Source organism: Chionomys nivalis, chromosome 13, assembly GCF_950005125.1.
Source record: "Chionomys nivalis chromosome 13, mChiNiv1.1, whole genome shotgun sequence".
Classification (NCBI taxonomy): Eukaryota; Metazoa; Chordata; class Mammalia; order Rodentia; family Cricetidae; genus Chionomys; species Chionomys nivalis.
The window spans coordinates 57,507,307-57,518,571 of record NC_080098.1 but is presented as its reverse complement, the minus strand read 5'-3'; the positions used below and the strand labels follow the sequence as shown (position 1 = coordinate 57,518,571).

At 42.5% G+C, this 11,265-nt stretch overlaps 1 protein-coding gene across 1 annotated transcript in view; it reads right to left on the bottom strand.

Moving 5' to 3' along the window:
• Tmem170b (transmembrane protein 170B) overlaps positions 1-11,265 on the bottom strand; it is a 37,989-nt gene that overhangs the window by 8,123 nt on the left and 18,601 nt on the right. The window contains exon 2 of the mRNA XM_057787443.1: positions 4,601-4,771. Coding sequence (XP_057643426.1) covers positions 4,601-4,771 — 171 coding nt within the window. The remainder of the gene's footprint in view (positions 1-4,600; positions 4,772-11,265) is intronic.

Sequence of the window (11,265 nt, the reverse complement as noted above, 5' to 3'; positions counted from 1 at the left end):
GCACTAGCTGCTTTTTCAAAGGACCTGGGTTTAATTCCTAGCACCCACATGGTGACTCATGACCATGTGGTTACTATGTAACTCCAAGGGATCCAACACCCATGACTTCCATGGGCACCAGGCATACAAGTGGTACACAGAATACAATAAACAAACAAACAAATAAATAAATATGTACACCTCCACAACACACTACAAAACAAGGGCCTAGAAAATGTGGCCTTGCTGAGACAATAGAAAAAGAAGATGAACAAATCACAAGAGCTGAGAGAAGGATCCCTGAACCTTGAGAATACAGCGAACAAGAGGCAGCACCCACACACTGATCAGCAACTAGTGAGTACTTCAGTGGGTGCTGGGGTGAAAAGTGACTTACCATGTAAGAGGGGATCCCACCTAACGCTAAAAACAAAGGGGGACTTAGGTCAGGAATGAGTTACAGTCCCACTACCAGATGCCTGTTTCTGTGAACAGTTTTCTTTGGAACATTTACAATTTGTCCCTTTAAAAACATTTTTGCTGACTTCTGCTCTAGATGAATTAAAGATCTTACTATAATAGATAAAGGTATAAAATAAAGACTATATATCAAAATGTCTTTTTATTTTGGTGTGAGATAGAATTTCTTAAAAGCCCCAAATTATAACCATAAATGGGGGGAAAAAACGTAAGTTGATTACATTGCTATTTAAACATTTCAACTCGATAAACTCACTGGATGAAGGGAAGTGGTAAGAGCCTAGGAAAAGGCATCCGTCAAGCTCCATACAGACCAACATATGAGAAGCATGTGGAATGGAGTAAGAAGGGAACAGGTGCATCCAAAGAAAAGCACAGAATCAAAGCCATATGTAGAGGGGAAACTGTGCAGTGAGTGACGGAAGAGATGCTGAGACTCATCGGTATACAGAGAAATACACATCAAATCAATAAAAAGATGTCACCCTACACCTTTAGATTGGCTAAAATGTTTATTGGCTAAAATGTTTATAAAAGATTAGCCAGCTAGAATTGGTCACTACATAGACTCATCTTTTTATTCTTAAAATTTTATTTGTAATGAGGCATGGTGGCGCACGCCTTTAATCCCAGCACTCCAGCAACAGAGGCAGAGGCAGGCAAGTCTTTGAGTTCAAGGCCAACCTGATCAACAGAGAGAGTTCCAAAACTGCCAGGGCTACAAAGACAAACCCTGTCTCAAAACAAACAAAAACAAAACAAAGAAAACAAAAGCAAACCCTTTATGTATGTAGGGGGTGAGTAGGCTGTGTTTGCTCCTATGCAGAGGTGAAATGAGGAGGCCGGCATCCTGGGCATCCTCTACTGTCACTCTATCTTACTCCCTTGAGACACTGAACTGGACCTGAAGCTCATCACTGTGCAGCTAGACTTTCTAAGCAAGGGTCAGTGAACCCCTAACCTCCAACTCTCACCAGTACTGGGTCTACAGGCTTGCATGGCCACACCCGGGGTTTTGAGTGGAAGCTGGGGCACCAACTGAGGTCCTCACATTTACACAGCAAGTACTCATACCATTGAGTCACTTCCCTAACATCACCCTAGCCCACACTTTTTTTTTTTTTGGTTTAAATCAAATCTGATAATATCAATACTAGCCAGCATGAGAAAAATAACTAAGATATCCAGCAACACATCACTTTGTCTTGGAAGTAAAATCTAAGTAATAAACACAATGGATATATGCCAATATTTATCACATCAGCATCTCACTGATGATATACAGCAACTGTTAGGTTTAATATATAGTTATATATAAGCCACCAACAAACTACATTATGAAAAGACATAGAGGGGCTGGAGAGATGACTAGGTGGTTAAAAGCATTGGCTGCTCCTCCTGGGTTTGATTCTTAGCACCTCCATGGAGGCTCAACCTACATAGTGGCTCACAAGCATCACCTGTAAGTCCAATTCCAGGGGATCCAACATTCTCTTCTAGCCTCTAAGAACACTGCACATATGTAGTGCACAGACACACATGAAGTCAGAACACCCATATACCAAAAAAAAAAAAAGATACACAGTTAAATAGTCTAGCTACTTAATTCATGGTTGCAAGCCAAAAGAATAAGTAACAAAAACATTTCTGTTTATTCTTGCTAACCTAAGAACCAAATTTTTATCTGAAATTGTGGCAGACTTACATTTTCAAAGATTTCAAAACATTTCATTGCAGTTTTTAAAAATTACTAACTTGTTGGATGGTGCTGGCGCCACCTTTAATCCCAGCACTCGAAGACAGAGGCAGGTGGATCTCTGTGAGCCAGCCTGGTCCACACAGTGAGTTCCAGGACATTCAGGGCTACACAAAGAAATCCTGTCTCAAAAAACAAAAACAAAAAAACAAAACAACAACAAAACACCCCACAAGAAAGAAAAAAAAAACATGAGCTTACTATATTTGTGATGGAACTGAAAGTAGGTTCCATGTATATACCCGTATTAGACATAAACGGAAGTAGAATTAAATTTCCCACACACCCTTCAGAATCCTACAATGACATAGACAAAAGCACAGTGTTTACAACATCTGAGCAAACTGCTTCTCCCTCCTCTGTTTATAGTTTCAGCTACAACAGTAGCCCAGTGGTTGTCCTTTCTTGTCTCCTTAAGTGTCAGTCAGTGAACAGCACACAGCCATCACTTAGCACAGACCCTGACACAAATACTGACTTTACTTGTACCTCTTAATTCTTCTTCCTTCCTCTTTATTCTCCTTTGTTGGGGACTGCAGACCCTCAGACCCTGAATTTTCAACAGTTTGTTTTCCTGTGCTTTGCAGCTGCTCTGGGCACCAGACCCTCATGAGTTAATGATGATAGGGGAGTGGTTTCTGGTGGGCTTGCAGCTGAAAAATCCCGAGAACTAGGGTGTAGTCATTAGTCAAGAAGAACCCTATATAAGCTGCCCTTGAACACAATAAAAGGGGCATTCTTGTTTCAAGGACGACCCGTGTGTGTGTGTGTGTGTGTGTGTGTGTGTGTGTGCCTTCTTGACTCTCCCCACATACTTCTTTCTTCTTCGCTTTCACTCCATCACCCAGACAACAGTATTGAGAATTTACTCTCTAGGTAGTGTTATTAGTGGGTGTGGCGGTGAAAGCCTGCTCTCTCAGAGTTTCGTTTCTTTTCAAATACTCTGCATACAGTTACAGAACAAACTATCTAACTGAAGAGCTTTGCCCTTTAAAATATCTTCTTGTGGCCTGGAGTTGGCTCAGAGCTTCAGAGCACTTACTGTTCTGCTCCTGCAGACCTGGGTTCAGTCCCCAGCACCCACATGGCAACTAACAACCTCCTGGAACTCCAGTTCTAGAGAATTCAATGCCCTCTTCTGGCCTCTGTATGTACTGCATGTACACAGTACACAGATGTACAGGCAGGCAAAACACCAATATGAATCTCTTAAAAAGAAAAATATAAATATCCATGTGTTCTCTCCGGCTGGCATCTGGAGATCCTTTAGCACTCACGCCAGCTTTCCCAGACAACTCTCTCCTACGACCCCAGCAGCTGGACCTGACAAGATACCACAGCATCAAGTCACACAACATCCCCAGATAAGCCAACCCAGGAAACCAAACAGTAAAGAAGAGATTAAAAAGGAGAGAGAGACTGACAGACGGACATTCACTATTTCCCACAGGTGCTCTGATACCGTCCTGAGGTCAGGAGACGTAGTTAGACACAGGGAGACCACTCCCCTCTTCAAACAAGACGTGGTCATCACTCTGGAGCAGGTGAAGGAAGGAGACCTTTACTATGAAGATAAGGCCTTTCTCATCATACTGGGGCCAGGACGACTTTCAGAAGTCCCCTGTGGGGGGAGAGTCCCGAAACAGACGCAGTGCAGCAGTGAGCTACCCCAGCAGGTAGAAGTCAGAAGAGGGTGCTATGTCAGTATATACCTCAAAAGCAGCGGAGAAGTGACCACCTGTAAGCACAACCTAGTAAGAAAGCAGCTGTGGGGCTCCCAGGAGGGAAGGAGGTTCTGCTCTGCCAGCAACCCTAGAAACCAGAACTCTCTGAAGAGCAGGGTGGAGCAGGGCCAAGTTCAGTGCTAGGGGACAGCCAGAGGAATAAAACCAGGATATATGTAAGAGAGATAGTTCAGCAGAAAACTTGTACATTTCCCGAGGCAGCGAAGTTTTGTCATAACATGTGGTACAGGAAGAAATGCGATTATATGTCGTCACGGGCAAATGGCCCTACAGACTCAAAGGCAGTATTTTCATGTTCTTAAATGACAACTGTTACTGATGTATTTTAGTGGCTACCTTCCTTTCTTGGTAAACAGTAGGTGTCTTTAAAGCAGAAACTACTTTTTTTATAAACACTTTCAGACTGAACCCATGCCCCTTGCCAGTCCATTCCCCATGAATTCCCGCAGAGCAAATATTCACAGTGAGATGCAGCCACCTGTCTGGTGATAAGTGAATTCTTTGTGGTCGAGGCTCTGGTTGTATAGTGCTGGGGAGTAATCTACATGAAAGATAAAGCCTCCTTTACAACAAGGACAGTACTAACGAAATCAGTAACTGCACATAAAATTAGGTCCTTAAATATAACAAGCCAACTTACTAGTAATCATTGCTCCAGTTACAGAAGCCAGAAAGCCGATGCTGACAGCAATGACAGAGATCACTCTGCCCTGCCTGTGCCTCTGCAGCATCACAAACATCAGCACGCCTGCAGCACCGTGGACGAACAGAGAGGAGAAGAGAGCCCAGAGGAAGATCCAGTACCACATCTCTGAAAGGAAAGAACAGTGTTAGTTCTGCTGCAGAAATACAGGTGAGAGAGCCCATTAGCAAACAGTGAGCAGCCAGGCCTGGGGAGAAGCCTCAGTGAGATCTGCATATAAAAAGGTCTAGCCTGCTGTCTGTGATTATCATTACTGCTAATGCCTGATGGGGAAGAACTCCTTCATGATCTCAGAAGGTAATGGCCACACTGACATTTCCTTTCCATATCCCATTTAGAAAGCAATCCATCAGCTCGTCTCCTGTCACTTTAATCTTAGCCAGGACTTTCACAATCCTTTATGCTTTCTTCAAATGCTCCCAATGGGCTGTTCACTGTTGTCTTAATACACCACAGGGACAGAGCACACCCTACTGTCTCTCATACCGCTGATGCCCTGTGCTTGTGTAACTCCATCTCCCTGGCCACATCCAAGAGGCACATTCAATAGAGGCAGCAGCTGCTACAGGTGAGGCCAATTCTTCCCTTTCCCTGGAATACTTGATTGGGATGCGCTGACTCTCCTCCATCTTTGGGTAACTGAAGTTAAAACTATTTCCTCCTTGTATAGTGCAAGTTACAGGATAGAAAGAAAGTAGACCCATCAAAGACAAGAGGCCCCCAAGTCTAATATTTCAGTGACTTCTGAGGTATGTCACATTCCTATCCTAAAATAGAAGCTAACACCCCAGTTTCTCTGTAATAACACATTTGTTTCATGTGAAGTAATTCAGAGAAAATTGCTTCTGAGAAGCTGTCTACCATGTTTAGTCACCCTCGAGAGGGTGCTCTTTGGGACGCAAACATCCTACGAGGAAGGACCTCCTCTGCTGTCTGTGCTACTTGTATTTTCTGTCAGGTCACTACAGAGAGACACATTTTTTAAAGTAAGCCCTATTTATCCAAACATCACAGTGGACATTTGTAATGACACAATTACCATGAAAAACAGTATGGCAGTTCCTCAAAACTCTAAGAACAGAATCACCATACGATCCAATGCCATGTCTCCGTATGTATCTGTGTTGGTTAGTTTTTATTGTCAATGTGACAAAACCCAGAGAGACCTGGTAAAAAAGGAACCTCAATTGAAGAATTGCCCAGATCAGATGTCCTGTTTCTGAGGAACTGTCTTGATCGATGATTGCTGTAAGAGGGCACAGCCCACTGTTTGTGGCAGCATACCTAGACTCTATAAGAAAGCTAGCTGGGGGCTGGAGAAATGGCCTACCAGTTAAGAGCAAAGTTCACTTCCCAGCATCCACAAGATAGCTCACAACTGTCTTAAACTTCAGGGGATCCAAAGCCCTTTTCTGGCATCCATGGGCACCTGGCACACACACATATATGTGTAAGCAAAATACTCACATTCATAAAATAAAAATAAATAAACTTTAAGAAAGCTAGCTTACGAGTTAGCATGCCAAAGTGGATGAGGCAAGTCTTACAAAGCCCCAACCCTAGATGAAGAGCTATAGCTGATGAATGACTGCTGAGGGAGGGAAAGCCATCCTTGCGAGATTAGCTTCTTAATGGGTTATCCAACACCAAGTGCTCGGCCCTTAGAACATATACAGACAAAACTAAGTGGACTCAGCAGGTTATACATTGTTATATATGTAACAAAATTACATGTAACAAAATGTAAGCAAAGAGAAAGGGACAAATGTTTTGGTAATTAGGAAAGAAGGGAGGGAGGGAGACAGCTGAGGATGAGCACAATGGTGGACTGTGATCTAGAAGTGTAAACAAGAGCTTTTCTCCCCTCACATGCTGTTGATCATGGTTTTTGTCACAGCAACAGAATGAAACAAGAACAGAATTTAGTAACAAGGAAAGTAGGATGTCTGTGTTACTTTTTGTCTAGAATTTTAGGCTGGAAAAGTTGCTCAATGTTGGAAGCCAAATTTAAAAGGCTATAATGCTGAAAGAAATGTGAACAGTGGAGGCTTGGATTATGAGGAAGAGGAGGATTGGATACAGGCCATTCATGCGGTATTTGACAAAGAATCTGGCTATATTCTGCTCATGCCCTGAGAACCTCTTTGAGGAGAGAATAAAGAGTAACGGACTAATTTACTAGGCAGCGGGAATATCTGGCAGCACAGCCCTAGATCTATGGTATGGTTATTACTGACTACTCTGATGCAGGTCTCCCAGGAAGAGAAGCAACTTGCAGGGCAGAGAGAGAAAATGTGCAGCTTGGAGGGAAAGAGTGGTAGGAAGCAGAAGACGGCAGTAGGGCCCTGTGCTGAGAAAGAGGCTGTGACTGTTAAGGAGACAGACATCACTAAAGGGAAGGAAGCTTTGTGCTCTGCACTGGGATGAAGGGTGCTCTGAGGGCAAGGCCTCACCCTACAAACATACACCATGTGACAGAAGAAAGCCTAAGGGGTTCTGTTCCCAGAAAACACTTAGCCAAGTTCATCCACACCGTCAACATATAGAAGCATCTACAACTATGGGCTAAGGGAAGGGCTAGGATCCATTTCACTCTGGCAGCTGAGCTTAGCAGCATCATCCACTTGGTCTGGTTTTGGGGTATGAAAGATGCAAGGTAAAGGAGGTCATGGGTTCTTCCTTCACAGTTTCAGAGAGCTGCTGTATTTGTCAGGGTTCTCAAGGGGAACAAACTGATAGAATGAATCTATACAAACATGTCTCAGTAGTCCCAGGCTGGAGCTGGAGTCTCAAAGTCCTAGAGAGCTGATTGTTTTGGTCTACACTGGAATCCCAAAGTAGGGTCTCACACAGCAAAGGGATGCCTCAGCAGCAGGAGAGATGGACTTGCTAGTAAGAGTGACAAGAAGCATGTAAAAACAAAAGTTCCCGTCTTCAATCTCATTTTATGTGGGAAGCCACCAAAAGCTGTGGCCTAGATTTAGTGTGGGTTTTCCAACTTCAAATGATTTAGACTTAGGGTGGATCTTCTATATCAAATGGTCCAATCAAAAAAAAAAAAAATCCTTCACAGGTACATCCAGCTGTGTGGTTTTAGTTACTCTAGATTCAGTCAAGTTGAGAACCAAGATTAGACATCTCAGAACTTGAGGCCAGGTAGCATGTAGCAGGTTCAGAGCCTCTGAGAGGTCACCGTGTAGACTGTGAGCCCTGTGAAGCCTGGGGTGTGGTAGCGATCCCAAGATGTTAGAGATGCCAGAGTCAGGAGATAACCGCCAAAGAGATCTGCATCCAGGAGTGGAAACCAGCCCAAAAGAGAGATGTACATTGCGAATGGAAAACTTTTCTTGGTGAAAATAATGTATATCTATTCCTCAATTTCAGCCTATCTCCTAAACGGTTTTAAGTCCCCATTCTTGAAGGAGAAATATTACAGGAACCTTAAAGGCCACTGAGGATAAACTCCATAAAGAATCTATTCTGGCCCTGGGTAGAAACATGTCATTCTGATCTGTTCCGAAGGTTAGAATATTAGATAGTGGTGTTGCCTCCTTTAAGAGTTAATCCAGCTAGGCCTGTCAATTACCTGGCCAGTGGCCATCCTCCAAGAAGGCTCGTTTACCCATATAAAAGAGATAGAAGGAGTAACTATCACCTTTGTACCTTTCTTTCCTAGAAACCTCCCACTCTTGGAGCAGAGGCACTAGCAGGCAGCTAAGACTTCTTACTTTCTGAATCACCTGCTCAAGCACAGCTGAAAGTGTCACTCACGAGGAGAGAAGAAGCTAGAGCTCCTCTTGGCATTCCTGGCCAGAGAACCAAAGATGACTTCTGCTTCCAGCCAAAGACAAGAAATGAACTGTTCACTGCCTACTAACTTACAATTTTCCTGCTTTGCACCTCATGCTTCCCTCCAGATACTGGCCAGAGCCTGGGAAGGCTTCCTTTAACACTCTGGGCTTCTTTCCTTGTCCCCTGAAGACATACACCCTGCCCCTTGTCATAGGCTTCTTGTCTGCCATGTGTCTGCTTGCTAACCCCAATACCTAACTCAAACAGAATGATTTCTTCTCTTCTAATTCTCCATCTCCTTCCTCCTGACAGCTGTTAAGATTTCCAGCTTGCTGCCCTACTATTTTGTTTAAAAAAAAAAATTCTAATAAAATTATCTTGGAGCTGCTTTCTGAGCTTGTTCTTAAATTCTTATTCACAAGACTACAAGCCCAAAGAGAAGACACTAATTTCCTGAGTAACATGTGACCTCTCAGATGGGGCTTCCTAAAACATCCAGTGTGAGGAAAATACAGACTTGGACTAGCGTCTGGAGTGAGCCAGTCCTGTGGCGCTGAGCCCTTCATTTGAGAGATCGGGTGCTAACTCAGGTGGAATGTCAGAACTGAACTAAATTATAGAACACCTAGTTGATTCCCTGAAGAACTGCCCATTACATTGGTCACAGAGTCTTCCCTGTGAGGGTAGAGGAAACAATTCATGGGTTTCATCATATGTTCATTTTTTAAACTATTATTTTAAGAGATAAATAAGCTAAAATGTATAAAGCATGGATATAAATTTTTAAGTTATTCTTAGGTCGAGACAATAAATGACAAAAAAAGTTAAAAACAAAAAACCTATCTGGAAAATGGAAGAAAGGTACAAAAGGACAGCATAAGACATATCTATGGCAATGGAGCTGCTCTTCATGGCGAGTCAGTAAACACAGAGTGATAAAGACAACCACCACTAAACACGCACATACACAGAGAACACATGCACAAATGGGAGCAAGCACACACACAATTCTGGAGGAAGCTGAGTACAGCTGGCAGACTGAATCAGTATCAGGAACTCGGCTTCGACCCACTATGGCCAGCTACAGAAAGGGTTAACCAGCTCTCCTGTGTACTATTTCCTACCACTGCTGTGTAATTATCTCAGAATGAAAAGCTTAATCATGAGGAAAAGAAGGGAAGAAATACAGAAGGCAAAAGTGAGAATATGTACTTTCTCCTGCCACACACAAAGAATGGACTCAGAAAAACTTGAATTTGTTCCAATTCATCAAATACATCAAGAGACATCTGATGTATTTTATGATGTGTGCTAAAATACCACACATATTTCCTAACAAAAGGCAAAGACACTGATAATTAAGGAAAAATAGATAAAGCTTGTCTTTTTAAAAGGTTTTTCTCTTTAACTCTCAGGAAAATCGTGCTTTCATTCTATGGTCATCTCAGAACAAACAGCTTCAATTAGAATAAGTTGCATTAAGAATTCAAAAGTTTAACTATCTCAATAGATATTCGTATATTAAAGGATAGATGTTCTCAAAGTGAACCTAGCAGTGAGAATGTACGGAAGGGGGTTAGTGTCATTGGGAGGTGCCTTCCACATCCTACTTGGGCAAGCACGGTCTCATGGTGGTCACAAACAGTTCAGTAATAGAAGTCAACAAAACCCTGTATTCCCCATCCACTTAGGAAAGCTGAATCCATTTACTTCCCCTAAAGGCCTCTTCCAAGTCCTTATAATACACAAGGAAATAATTCTTGACTATAGCTAACACATATCTAACATAAAAATGGGATTATTTACCCACTGACTAAGTTACCTCTACATAATAAATGTAGTTAACATGGAAAGGGGAATTTCAAGCTCAACATTTTACAAAGATCTAAGATAGCAAAAGATTAATAAACTAAAATACAACCTCAAGAGCTCCTGAGAACCAGCCCAGAGTCATCTGCCAAGCTAATTCTGAACAACCACCCCAAAGTTAAGTTTATTTTCATGGTTCCTTGTTACCCTCTCTGAACTACACTACACTATTCATCTTAGAAAACACTGACCTCTGTTGCTAATATTTATATAGGTTAAAAGCTACTGCCATTGTTTTTAATTTCTTGACATTTCAACATGCCCTTTTGGGCAAGCAAGTCTGTCTGAGAACCCACTCCCCAGCAGCAATCACAGGAAAACTATAATTTGCTCAAATGAAGAGAACTGAAGGACTTTAATAGCAGGTGCCTACAGCCCTAGGGAAGAACGATGCCATGAGGGGACTCTCAGCCTTTTCACAACGTATTTCTAGAACATATTCAGTCGGAAAAGTCAGCTCTGAGTATTTGTACTAAAACCACTATATTAGTTAACAAAGATCTGCTCTGATACGATGTGTAGTACAATGGAACAGAAAGCACTACATCTTCTTTGAGTACATCACATATTTTGGACAAATGCAAGTCCAACATATTATGACATCCTCTTGTGATCTTGGGCCTTTCCTGCAAGGATTAATCTAACTAGAGCCAGGAAAGAAAGAGAAAAGACAAACACAGACACACAGAAAAGCTGGTATTGGGTAGGCCAGTCTCTGTGATGGAGAAGCCACAGCACCCCAGAAGAATAGCATGCTTATTATATACAGCTGAACAGGGAGGCAGGTTAGTCAATAACCAATAACTGGGGATTCAAAACTTATCAATCCGAGTAGAGTTGAATTGTCTGGCAGTGACTTTATGGCTGTAGAAAACCACTCTCCTTTTACTGCCATTGGACAGAGTTGCTTGGTGAGTTACCCAATTTAAAACCAACGGCCT